This window comes from Ahaetulla prasina, chromosome 2, assembly GCF_028640845.1.
Source record: "Ahaetulla prasina isolate Xishuangbanna chromosome 2, ASM2864084v1, whole genome shotgun sequence".
NCBI classification, from domain to species: Eukaryota; Metazoa; Chordata; class Lepidosauria; order Squamata; family Colubridae; genus Ahaetulla; species Ahaetulla prasina.
The window spans coordinates 257925702-257939864 of record NC_080540.1 but is presented as its reverse complement, the minus strand read 5'-3'; the positions used below and the strand labels follow the sequence as shown (position 1 = coordinate 257939864).

The following is a 14163-nucleotide window of genomic DNA, read 5'->3' as shown; positions in this document are numbered from 1 at the left end:
GCCAATTCGAGAGTAGCAATCCCTTCCACACCGAGGGCAGATACATTCTATCCCCTGCCCAGCCCCAGATTTTGCTGGTTCTGGGTCTGCCTCTTTGCCTCAGTCTGCCAAACAAATGTCTCTTCGAATTGGAGAAGGCCATGCTGCGTCTTTAGCCTCCAAGCTGAACGATTGGAGGTCAAGGTTTCCCAGTTGTTAATGTCTATTCCCAGGGCCTTTAGGTCCCTCTTGCAGATATCCTTATACCACAGCTGTAGTCTCCCTCTGAGGCACTTTCCCTGCAGTAATTCTCTATACAGGAGATCTTCCGGAATCCGACCATCACCCATTTTCACGACATGCCCAGGTGAGCGTAGGCGTCGCTGTTTCAATAGTGTATACATGCTAGAAATTCCGGCATGTAAAGACTTAGTATGACCACATTTAGAATACTGCATCCAGTTTTGGTCAACATATTATAAAAAGGATGTTGAGACTCTGGAAAGAGTGCAAAAAAAGAGCAACAAAAATGATAAGGAGGCTGGAGGCTAAAATATATGAAGAACGATTGCAGGAATTGCTAGTCTAGTGAAAAGGACTAGTGGTGACATGATAGCAGTGTTCCAACATTTGAGGGGCTACCACAAAGAAGAGGGTGTCAACCTATTTTCCAAAGCATCAGAAGGCAAGACAAGAAGAAATGGATGGAAACTAATAAAGGAGAAAAGCAACTTAGACTTAAGGAGAAACTTCCTAACAGTGAGGACAATTAACTATTAGAAAAGCTTGCCTTCAGACATTGTGGGTGCTCCATCAAAGCAGGTTTTTAAGAGAATGGACAGCCACTTATCTGTAATGGTATAGGGTTCCTACTTGAGCAGAAGGTTAGGCTGGAAGACCTCCAAGCCCCTTCCAACTCTGCTCATCTTGTAAAGCACATTAATAATCAATTTGCTTATCTTAATTTCCTCCAGGTATGTTTTCTATATATATATATATGATAGTATCAGACTTGGAAGAACTAAGCGAGACAATAATGGGCTAGGGGGAAAACATTTGCTAGAGTCACCTACTGGCTATTATCATTGCCTTAGAGACACTCCACTTCATTTTGCTGCCATCTTTTAGTTTTTATTGATTTTATTGTAATTTCTTTGATTTTTTTGAGCCGCCCAGAATCACTGAGTTGGGTGGCATACACATTATTATGGTAACTGATTTATTGATTAATCCAGTGAGTTCACATAGCAGACACTAACTACACCATTAACCTTGATTTACAAAATAGAATAGTTGGATTCAGAGAAATCAAGCTCAAACCAGGCTGAAATCTACATTACACTACAGCTTCATGCTTTCACTTATCTGGTCTAAGGCAACTTTTGATGTTTCTCATTTTAAAAATCTTTTCCTCAACTGGACGACTGGTAGAACAGATGGCATGGCTGATAGGTAAAAGTTTGTTCTGGGTGGTTTATTATCTAATTACCAATTGTTTATTATCCTTTATTCTTGCAGGCAAAGGAAACGTTGAGGAGCTCTATTCAATACAAACAGGAGCATCTATATTAGCGAGTGTTCACAATAATATCCCAAAGGTGCTTTTTCAAGAGGCAATTAGACTTTCTAGTTTTCCTTTGAAGATGTTTCACTTCTCATCCAAGAAGGTTCTTAAACTGAGCGCAAATGGTTCCTGTAATCTGCAAATTTTCTGAAAATCCATTCATACTCACACAGCATTTGAAAGGTGGTCCATTCATCCCAAAGTGCATCGCTAAATGTCTATGGAGATTCTCCAAGTCATTGTTGTCCCAAAGGTGATTTTTCAAGAGGCAACTGAACTTTCTGGTGTTTTTTTTGTTTGTTTTTTTGAAGAAGAAGCACCTTCTTGGATGAGAAGCGAAATGTCTTCAAAGAAAAAGCAGGAAGTCCATTTGCCTCTTGAAAAAGCACCTTTGGGACAAGCATGACCTGATGACTGAGAATCTTCATAGACGTTCGCAAAGCAAACCATCCAAATGTGCATGGAGGGAAATCTGGTCCCTATCCGGCACCCCAAAGCACCTCACTTCCTATCCGTTCTTTCTCCACCCTCCTACTAAACCGCCGCGGCGACAGCTATTGCGCAGGCGCCCGCGGGCCCTCGGTCACGTGGCAGGAACCAGGGCGGGAGGGGCGGAGCTGAAGCCTCGTAGCGTCGCTCGGCGTCCATGGCAGCGTTTTCAGTCGCCGGAAAGATGAGCACTTCCGCCTTCTCGTCTTCCTTCCGTCGAGGAACCGGCGGGGCTTAGGCCGCGCTCCGCCAGGCCAGGTTTTAGATTGGGTGCCATGCGGCGGCTCTGGCCGCCGCCGCCGCCACCGCTGTCGCTTTTGCTGGCGCTGCTTTGGGCGACCGCGCTGTGCGGAGAAGAAGCGGCGCCTCCCCAGGGTCCCACCGCGAAACTCCCGTCCGCGTTGCCGGATCCTCCGCTGCCAGCCGTGCGAGCGGGGCCCGACAATGCGCCCTCGGGCACGCCGAGCGGCAGCGGCTCTTCTGTCGGCGAGGAAGCGCGGGGCGGCGTGAACGTGAACGGCAGCATGGCCGCCGCGCCCCCCCGCTCGGAGGTCAACCAGCCCATGACCCAGCGCGCCCTGTCGGTGCTGGTCCTGGCCAGCGCTGCCCTCATCGTTTACTTCGTCATCCGGACCGTGAGGTGAGCGACGCCTCAGCCTTTCCTTCGCGCTCTGTCCCGGGAAGGGCTTGAAGGGCCCCGGCCCCCCTTCCCGGTCTTTCGCCCTTTGACCACGGCTTGTGCTTGGACCCGAACGTAACTGAAGCTGAGTTTTTCGGGGTGAACGAGAGAGCGGAGTAGTTTGCTTCGGGTCGGCCCTTCTTCCACTTCCTACCCTTGTTAGTCTCCCCACGGCTTAATGTACATTTCTTTCGCTCCGGTAAACTTTAGGAATCGTTTTAGAATCGTTTTGGTTTTGTTGTTGTTTTTTGATCCCCTACCTTGTTTTTGTTGGGTTGACTTACTGTGGAGTATTTTTTGCCGTATATCTGAGCGTGGAGGGTTAAATTTAGAGGCTCGCTTAACGATTGTTTTGAAGGCCTAATTTGGGTTTGACATTCTTTCACCACCCTAGAACAGGCCACACGAATACAGAACAGAACAGAATAGATTTTTTTTTATTGGCCAAGTGTGATTGGACACACAAGATATTTGTCTTGGTGTGTATGCTCTCAGTGTACATAAAAGAAAAGATACGTTCATCAAGGTACAACACTTACAACACTTAATGGTAGACAACACTTAAATGATAAGTCATAGGGTCAGGAAACAAATCAATATAAATATAAATCGTAAGGATACGAACAAGGTTACAGTCATACAGTCATAGGTGGGAGGAGATGGGTGATGGGAATGATGATGAGATTAATAGTAGTGCAGATTTAGTAATAGTTTGACAGTGTTGAGGGAATTATTTGTTTAGCAGAGTGATGGCGTTTGGGGGAAAAACTGTTCTTGTGTCTAGTTGTTCTGGTGTGCAGTGCTCCATAGCATCATTTTGAAGGTAGGAGTTGAAACTATTTTATGTCCAGGATGTGAGGGGTCTTTAAATATTTTCACAGCCCTCTTTTTGACTCTTGCAGTATACAGGTCCTCAGTGGAAGGCAGGTTGGTAGCAGGAAGGCAGTTACAGAATAACGGAGTTGGAAGGGACCTTGGAGCTCTTCTAGTCCAACCCCCCTGCTCACGCAGGAAACCCCTGTACCATTTCAGACAAATAGTTGTGTCCAATCTCTTCTTAAAAACATTAAAAAGGGTAATAGACCAGTGGATGTTTAGTGCTTCTTGTTCTCACACTGGAAAAGATTGGTGGGGTTTAAACAAAGTTCAAGCAAGCAGAAGGTGGCTTCAAACCAATATTCTGTAAGACTGGCAGGTCATACTGGCAGATCATCTGCAAAATAAACAATCATGGTTAGAATTCCTATGGAGATATAAAAGAAACGGCCTTTTTCTACTTCATATGTCTTGTCATACAGGAACTGTGAGGTACAAATCTTCATGAACTACATGGACATGCATCCTGATAAATGCAAACAGAAAAATAGTGATACAAACATATACTTATGGGTGTGAAGGGTATTGTATCTTGTCTACTCCTTTAGCTTTGTCTCTCTTTTTTTGTAAGCATCTCTGCAATGTTTACTGAAGCACTGAAAGCACCTGAGACCTAAGATGTAGTTAAAATGATGAAATTCAGGGTGTGGGGGAATCTTGACAGATGAAGTCTGGAATGCTTACGTAATTTTGGAAAGAGGTTTTGAAATTAATAGCTTAGGATCATAACAAAATACTGGTAGTCCTTGACTTATGACCTCAATTGAGCCCCAAATTTCCATTGCTAAACAAGACAGTTGTTAAATAAGTTTTGGCTCATTTTACAACTTTTCTTGTCATAGTTAAGTGAATTACTGAGTTAAGTTTGTTACATAGTTAAATGAATCTAACTAACCGGTTGACTTTGCTTGTCAAAAGGTCACAAAAGGTGATCACATGACCCTGGGACACTGCAACCATCATAAATGCATACTAGTTGGCCAAGCATCCAAATTTTGATCATGTGATCATGGGCATGCTGCAACAGTTGTGAGTGAAAAACAGTCATAAGTCATTTTTCCCAGGATTCTCTGTATAGCATTAAAAGATAGCCTTTAGAGATTTAAAGAAAGAATAAAAGAAAAAATGGTTGGTATACATTTGTTAAGACTGGTGCTCTACTGAAAGGCCTAATTTCAAGTGGTTTCCAGCTGCATAAAACAAGGCTTTTGAAAGCTTAAAAATCCTCAAAGGATAAAAGAATGTTCAGCAAGTCATGTGAATTTCATTTGGTGTTATTTGGAAACTAAAGATGTAGATAAATAAATGGAAGGATGGATCATATAAAACTCTTCTAGAGCAAGATTCCTTATTCTTTTTGCATAGATACGAATGATCTTTTAAAGGGATCTATTAAGTGTGACCCAAACTCAGATTTTAGAGATTCTTTTGAATGTCTTGATCTTTCAAGGTAGCCTTTTCATGTGTCCAAGAGATTAGATGGAAAAATCAACTCTCACTAGACATACACCATAGATATTTTATTGAATCATTTTACTGAATCATACACTAAATAAGCAGAATATATTTTGGTAAGGTCTCTATCCTAAATAACAGTTTAAGTTACATTTTTAAAAAATTATCAGATGTGATTTTAGGAGAAATTTGTAAATATTTGTTTTTAATTGATATACAAGAGGAAAAGCCTTGGTTCAAATGCTCTTCATGTAAGTGGAGCAAATATGCTCCTTCAATATTTATTTACATGAAGCATAGATTTACCAGAATATCAGTAATCTGATAGCACCTTTTCTGACCAGGCATAAGCTTTTAGAGGCTACAGTTCACTTCATCAGATACAACACTTAAGGTGCAATCCTGGTTTTGATTCTTTCAGACTTCTAAATGGTGCACATGAATTTCCCCTTACAATTTATTTTATTTATAAAGCCACATATGAATAACTATTTTCTGAAGTGTTGAACAGTATCAGAAATATATGCCACCCATGTCACTACCCAGAGTGACTCCAAGAGTTCTTTTTAATACATACATACATACATACTTATATGGCCACCCATCTCATAAGAATGTGACTCAAGATAGTACACAATAATTAATTAAAAATCCAATAGGTATATAAAAACTTCATCTCTAAAAACTATTAAAAATGCAAATTGGGAGGGGGATATTGGCTGCAGTAAGAAAGCCATTGCAAGAACTCCCCAGTCCCCTGTGTACTGTAAAGCAGTCAAAGTTGAATCCATTATTATGCAGGCAAATAGAAGTTTGTGCATAGGATTTCATTTTCTTGAACATCATTGCAGCCTTTTCTCAGAATCACTGACACCCTTGTAATTAAAGGCCAACAAGCCAGTATAAACAAGATCTTCTGAGAGTGATTTTGGACAAATAAAGTGCAATGAAACATTCAGTGAGTACAACTATTGCTTTAACCCAAAGTTCATGCTGTAAAACTGCAATTGACTCACTGTTTATCTTGCAATATCACTTTCGCTGCTTTTTTATTCTGCAATATTTATAATTCATTCAAATACACCTTATTTTCCTGAATAATATAATTTACATGAGAAACACAAGTAATACTGTAATACTTGAATGAAGAAGTGGGACACATACCAGTTGTGAAAATCATATCACAAATTTACTATGGTCATGATATAAGAAACACAAGGGATTAAATAAGACATTAAAGTTAGAAAAGGTGGCAATAAATATATATTATTTTATATGTACACACACACACATATCATCACATATATAATTATTGTAAGCTGCCCAGAGTTACCATGTGGTAAAATGGGCAGACAATAAATTTTACAAATAGTCTCCTGGTGACTTTGTTCCGTGTGAAAATCTCATTTTACATATTGTTATTACTAGTGGAGTTTTTAAAAAGCATTATTTTTGACATTATATATGGCAAATGGCCTCTTAATGAAATAACAATTTGAACTAACTCATTGGTTAGCATGATCACTAAAAGTAATTAAAGTATATAAAGTAATAGTATAGCCTCCACAGTACACATACAGTTACAGGTTACAGTTAAATGTAAAATGTTTGTTTGTATAGAATACTGAATTAGCTTATAAAAACCATTTGTAGAAGGAAAAAATAAAGTTTCTAGAGCTGCTGACAGGAAGAAACATATTCCATGTTTCATTGGTAAGAAATAAAGAAGTGATATTTTAGAAAACAGGATTATTACTACTGTTTGCTTAATTTCTTTAACACAAAATTCAGAGCTGCAGTGAACAAATCAGTACAAAGATAAAGTTCAGAATTCAGTATTTCACAAAAGTTTTTCTTATTTTCATATAACCATAAGCGTCAAGGTGTGACTCAGGGGTGAAATGCTCCCAGTTCAGACCGGCTTGTGCGATACGGTAGTGATGGCGGCTGCTGGTTCGGAGGACCGGTAGCAAAAATCCCTGGCCCCATCAGCAGAGGTTTTTTTTTTTTACTTTTAAAAGCAGGTTTTTCTTCAGCCGAAACATGCCTTTAAAAGTAAAAAAAAAAGCCTTTGAGGATCCCGCCCCTCAGCTGAGATCGGCAGACCCTTAAACTTTAATTTTTTTTAAAGGTTCCTCTGGCGATCTCACCTGAGTTCTTCATCAGCAGAACCTTTAAAAACATGTTTTCTGTAGAAAACATGTAGAAAACCTCCTTTTAAGAGATTCTAAGGCACTTACCTGATTACTGATCGAACACTTTTTTCCTAGCCCGAAAGCCCCAGTTTCACTTTCAGCACCAGACAGTATCAGTTGCTTAGCTAATCTATTTCATCAATGAGTAATTAATGATGGCTGGCTTTGCTGGCTGAGGAACTCTGGGAATTGAAGTCCACAAATCTTAAAGTTACTAAGGTTGGAGACCCCTGATCTAAAAAATATAAATAAAATAAAATAATAAAATAAAATATTTGTGCAGCTTTCTGAGATTTGGTGTGTTTCTGTAGTGTTTCACTCTAACTACACATACACACAAAATCTCAGAAAACTGTATGTGGTATTTTGTGTGTGTGTGTGAGAGAGAGAGTTGTGTTGTGTTGTGTGTGTGTAAAGTGTGAAAGTTGGTTTTTGAGCTTTTTGTGGCTGTGTAAAGTGCAACTGCTTTTACATTGTGTGCGAGTCAGTTGTGTTGTGTTGTGTGTGTGTAAAGTGTGAAAGTTGGGTTTTGGTATCTCTTATTGCTTTTTATTATTATTTTTATTATTTATTGTTATTGGCCACACCCACCCAGTCATCTGACCACCAAGCCACGCCCACCAATTAAGCCGCGCCCACAGAACCGGTAGGGAAAATTTTTAGATTTCACCCCTGGCGTGACTGTTTAGTTTGGCATTCCGATATCCTGTATAAACTACGGAGAGCAGTTAATATAAATAGGCCAAAGGCCAAATAGATCTTAATTTGATTGTTAGCATTTCCCCTTCATATTTAATATTTTTGAAGTAAAATAAGAAGCAAAAGTAGTTAAAAATGAAAATTTAAGTGAATATAACTGGTGACAGGAGAGGATCATTAAAACTCAGTGTGCAGGGTGCTTGATACTTCATAAACTTATCTGTATATTTTTTATCTCTATACAATTTCTTTATGCTTTACATTGTAGAAATATATTTAAAGTTTAATTAGTTTAATATTTTTGTATTTGCATGGGAACATACTAAAATTCAAGAAGGGCTGGAGATATATTTCATTGTTGACTAACTTAGAATACAAACTTTGTTTAAATACATATTGACTCATTTATATGGTTCAGATGGTTTTTTTTTATTTTGTACGCTGAAAGTTCAAATCTAATTCTGCTCATATTAGTCTTCCTCAGCCCTAATTAACACATTGTAACATTTATATTAGACTTAGACGAAGAAACAGGAAGACCCGGAAATACGGTGTTCTGGACACAAACATAGAAAACACAGAGCTGACACCTTTAGAGCAAGATGATGATGATGATGATAACACATTGTTTGATGCCAATTATCCTCGAAGGTTAGTATCTTTATTTCAGGAAGTAAAATAATAGGACAGAAGGGATTATAAAGACACATTTGAAAACCAAGCAGAATGTATTCATAAAGTAGATACTTTATACAAGCGTATATTACTATGTAGCTTCAAATATTCCTCTTTGATAAAAGATTATGGTTATTGGAGCAGCGTTGTGCAGTTTCTGAAGGAATATGTGTGATACCTTCATTGTAAATGAAGCAAACAATTATATTCAACCATATGAGTGAGAATAAGAAATCCATGGCTTTTTAATTAGATAGCAATATTCACTCTACACAATATGCTACAAACTTATCATTGTAGTTTGTATTACATGTTAATATTTTAGGCATTTGATTATTTTTAATGTTTGTATTTGCTGAGGAGGGTGGCTATAGTGCTATTGCACATTGTGTTTTCTTAAAACTGTGTTCCAGAAATAATTATTTTTAATTAAATAAGCCTTCTGTCTTGTGTTCTATTCTTGGTGGTAATCTGTTTTGAAAATCCTAAGAACAGCAGTCTCCTAGGTAGCATAGGCTATCTGTTTATTGTAGCTTTGGTTTTCACTTGCAGCAATCTGGTTTTGAAATATAGATAATATCTCCCATGATATTCTGCCTTTTTTATTCATGTTTCAGTAGCTTTCTTGTGTCTTGTTCATAAGAATTAATATTATAAGCTTAAATATTAATGCTTCTTATAGAAGGCAAGCCATCTCAGTAGAACAAAAATCTTTATTCTTTAAAAGCCAATATGTGCTTTGTGGACATACTGTTTTTAGTCAGAAATGACATGGAATATCTGAAGCAGAATAGGAGTTGCAAGTGATGTTCAATGGATGCTACTCTAGAAAAATTCATGACAAATTTAACCTGTGATTGATTCCCTTTTTAAACGGATATGAGAGATATTTCAAATTAGACTGCTTATAACTTCAACTAGGATAGAGTGGGTTTTTAACTTACAATTTTTTTAGCCAGCTGGGCTTTTAGCCGGCAAATTTCTACCATAATTGTATAGTATGGGAAAATTATAGACAAAATTCCAGTCTAATGCTTTCTATATCGGTGAATCTGGAGAGAGAGAGAAATTATTAAAGAAGAATTGGAGTGAAATACATTTCTGATAATTACTGGCAACACAATTCTGTAAAAATGAATTATTAATTTATTGTTAAGAATAGAGACTGACCATGTCATTCTAGAATTTACCATAATGTTGGCACAGGTAACTGAACAAACAGACTAATATTTTAAACTTTAAGAGAGTTGACTTCAATAAAAAAATGAGAAAAATTAGGGAGGATCCCATGAACTGAAATCCTAGAAAGAAAAACAGGATGCTTGAGAAACTCTGAAAACGAGATAATAAAGCCTCAAACAAAAACAATAGCACAGAAAAAGAAAAAAAAGATTCCAGATGAAACCAGCATGATTGCACAAAGAGCTTTCCAATAAACTGAGGACTAGAAAGGACTAGAAAAGAAAGTATAAAAAATAGAAGGGGTACGTAAATAGAACAGAATACCAGCAAATAGCTCAGATCTGCAAAGATGGAGTCCAGAAAGGCAATGGCTCAGAATGAACTAAGGCATGCAACAAATGCCAAAAATACCTCCCCCAAAATGTTTCAATATGTAAGGAACAAGAAGAAAATCAAAGGAATGGTCAGACCACTAATGGAAGATGGTGACAAGAAGGTGATAAGTAGCAGGGAGAAAACAAAACTGCATAATTTGTTCTTTGCATCTGTCTTTACATAGAAAGAAAAAAGTAGCCCAACCTATCAAAGTCAGCACTATGGGAAACAGAATAGGAATTCAGACCAAACTAGGTATGGAATTGGTAAGAGAACACTGATCTGCTTTGGACGAGTTCAAATCACCAGGACTAATTGGTTTACATCCCAGGATTCTGAAGGTGCTGGCAGATTCATTCGGAACCACTGAATGAAATCTTTCAGAGCTCCTGGATCACAGGAGGGAACTGCCAGAGGACTGGAAAAGAGCTGATGTGGTTCCAAACCTTCAAAAAGGGAGAAAAAAGTGGATCCAGGAAATGAGCCTGATACGTGGGAAAATTTTGGAAAACCAGGGGATTTGTGAACATCTAGAAATGAGTAAGGTGATTACTAGAAGCCAATATGGATTTGTTAAAAGTGGTTAAAAGCAGCAGTGGCTTGGGATAGCAAGATGTGCAGCCTATACTGTATTTTTTGAACTATAAGACGCACCAGAGTATAAGACGCACCTTAGTTTTTGGGGAGGAAAATAAGAAAAAAGCTGATTGGCAGGTGAATGGCTTCCCGGAATACCCCCAATCAACTGTTCCCAGAGGTGAACTTTAACAACAAGCTTGTTGGTTGTGAGCTCTGCGCCTTGCTTTTTTTTCCAGCCTCCATTCTCCTGATTAGTGGGACTGGCAGCCAGGCATAGGATATACAGTGTCTGATAGCCAGTGGGACCGAGTCTGCAAGCTGACCAGCACCTCCTCTTCCTCTTGCTTCCCAGCTTTCAGACTCAGTCTGATTGGGACCGACATGCCTCAGAGCTGCTCCTTGCTTTCAAAGATTTTTTTGCAATTATTCCAGCGAGAAGGGCAATTTAGTCCAACACCGCTGAAGGCTGCTTGGCAGCAATTGTCATCTGGAGGGCTCCCAGGCGCTGGTTGAGCCCTCTGTGTCAGCGTGAGGAGCGATTCATCTCGATACCAGTGAAGACCACCCTTGGGGTGTGTTTCTAGGGAAGGGCGCTTGCTTTCAGGTCTTCAAGGATTTATGAAACATTGAGCAGGATTGGGTCCAAACGAATCTCTGGCTAATATGTTCTATGGGGTAGATGTGATGGCAATGTATTATAATACATTGGATAATATGGGATCCTACTTTTGTGAATATTGAATGTAAATATGTAACTATGTTAATTTGGGCCAGCAGGTTTTGCTTATTTTTTTTTTCTTTTCCTTTATAGATAAGCACGTGCCTTGTGGGAAACTATTTCAGTTGTGGAGCAACAAAAGAAGGCTGTTTGGAAGGAACGTGAAGCCAATATCAGAGTTGAGGATATGAAATCTATTATGACATCCTTAGTTTGTTGCAATAAATACTAACATTTTACTGTACCTTTTGTATATACAGAAATATTGTAAGGTCAAATCCTATGGAAATAGCTCACTAAATTTCTAATCTATTTTCAACAGGGTATTTTCTGCTTATATTAATTTGTGGTGTTTTGTTTTGTTTTTTGAAATTCTTTTGTGGGCCAACTTTTTTTTTTATGTAAACTGTGGTAATTTATTTGTTTGAATTCTTTGCAGCTAGCCAAATCTAACCATGTGTCAGAGGGATGTATGTTCTTAGTAAATTAGATGTATACTGAAGCTCTATGTGAATGATGTAAATAAATGTTTACAGTATTCCTAACATTCATTCCTTGTTCTTTGATTCTGTTGGTGTTAGATGTTGCTATTTGGATGGAAGAAAAATTGCTTGCAATAATCGAACTAATCTATTAGCTGAGTTTGGAACCACTTTTTCAGCAAGTATAAATTAGTGGAACTTTTGTTTATACTGTACCTAATTTCCATTTATGGAAATTATAAAGCTTATAAGCTAATTAGAGAAGGACTTCCTGATATTCTTTTAATGTAAGATGTGCAGAATTTCTAAGACATCTATCAGCATTTTTCAATGTGCAAGCTTTCATGGAAGCTGTTTATAATAATTGGAGATATATCAAATAATTTTATTTAATAGGCCCATACAATATAACTGAATTTCTCATGTGCTAAAGAGGTGGCTGGATGGAGTCACTGAAGCAGTAGGCATGAGTTTAAATGGATTCCAGAGGATGGTAGAGGACAGGAAGGCCTGGAGGAACGTTGTCCATGTGGTCACAATGGGTCGGACACAACTTTGCAACTAACAACAAAAATGGCTCATCTTGTTATATGACAATGTATGGGAATCTAATTATTCAGAAATGAAACACTATTCAAAGTTTTTTTTACAAACAGATACACACTCAGCTATTCCTTGTTTAGTGGCTACCTCATTTAATGACCCTCTGCAAATGCCATGGTAATTTTAAAAAAAAATTTTTTTCCAACCAATGTGCAGAGTTTTAACCAAATCTCTGTATGTGACAATAGTACACGGCAGAGTGACAATAAAAGTGGCTTTGCTGCACAAGAGAATTTTATCCAAATGAGAGAGCAACAGCCTTGATCTTTGCAGCATCTCTCAGTCACGTGGATCCCTTAGTGATCATTTCACTTCTGATCTAGGAAACAGATTATCACTAATGAGAATGTGTATATACAATATGCATGATATTTAATTGTTAAAATTATGGTATAACATGCACTTCCTTTCCCACTTTCATTAACAGTAAAGTTCATCTCTTTGAAAATAGGATTGATAAATTGAAGATTCTTGGTTCTTAGGAGAATTAGGAAAATAATATTACCACTGCTATGCTACTTTTCATTTAGAAGAAATGTATATATTTCAACTTATTTTGCCCATTATTCATAATCCACTGAAATTCTTATATTTTGAACGCAGCAATTTAGAAGAATTTTTGTCCAAATAATGAATTATTTCGGTTCTGTAATGTTAAACATTTCTTTATTGGAATATCCACATTTGCTAGATATCCAAATAAATTATGAAAATTGCCTACAATGAAATTATTACTTTTTACTGCAGTAATTCAGATAAGTCTGATAGATTGCAAGACATCTTTAAAAAAGATGGAAATTTTGCAATATGTTAAGAGCCGAGGTGGCACAGTGTTTAAAGTGCAGTACTGCAGGCTACTTCAGTTGACTGCCAGCTGCAGTTCTGCAGTTTAAATCTCACCAGCTCAAGGTTGACTCAGCATTCCATCCTTCCGAGGTGGATAAAATGAGGACCCAGATTGTTGGGAGCAATATGCTGACTCTATAAACCGCTTAGAGGGGGCTGTAAAAGCACAACGAAGTAGTATATAAGTCTAAGTGCTATTGCTATTGCTATTAATAGCAGTTATTCAGATGTTCGTTAATGTTTTTAGCTTTCTTCAAGTGCAGGAGAGTACAGTTCCAAACTTTAATAGTCATAATACACTAAATATAATATTTTGAGCTTTTTTAGATTCTAATTCATCACATTTATTGATGAAACCTGGAATATTTTATATTTCAGAAAATGATCCAGATAGAAGTCTAAGTTAAAATTTAATTTATTCAAAACAGGTACAAATTTATGCATATGATTAATACATATTAACAAAGGTGTGTAGTAATTTAGAAATAAAGGCAAGTGAAATCTCAATTCATTTAAAATTAGTGTGTTAAACCCAAATGTCTGTTAAATTAGAGAAGACATCACCCATAGCAACGTCATTACACAAATGACAGCAATTATAGTTGTGTAAATATGCAAATGGTGTAAAATGAGTTATGTACAAGAATTTCATATCAAAGCAAAATTCTTACATTTTAGAAATATTTAGGTGATCTCTTAAATTGAGTAAATATTCCATAAAGCCATCCTTTAATCTCTTTTCACGTGGAGTAAAATTGTTGGCTGGC

The 14163-nt window shown here is 37.7% G+C and overlaps 1 protein-coding gene across 1 annotated transcript; it reads left to right on the top strand.

The window, feature by feature from the left end:
• Nucleotides 1-2151: 2151 nt before the first annotated feature.
• On the top strand, nucleotides 2152-11691 carry FAM174A (family with sequence similarity 174 member A). The gene is made up of 3 exons (XM_058171351.1): nucleotides 2152-2672; nucleotides 8453-8587; nucleotides 11559-11691. The coding sequence occupies exons 1-3, from the start codon at nucleotides 2308-2310 to the stop codon at nucleotides 11560-11562; spliced, it is 504 nt and encodes a 167-aa protein (XP_058027334.1). The 5' UTR covers nucleotides 2152-2307; the 3' UTR covers nucleotides 11563-11691.
• Nucleotides 11692-14163: the final 2472 nt, after the last annotated feature.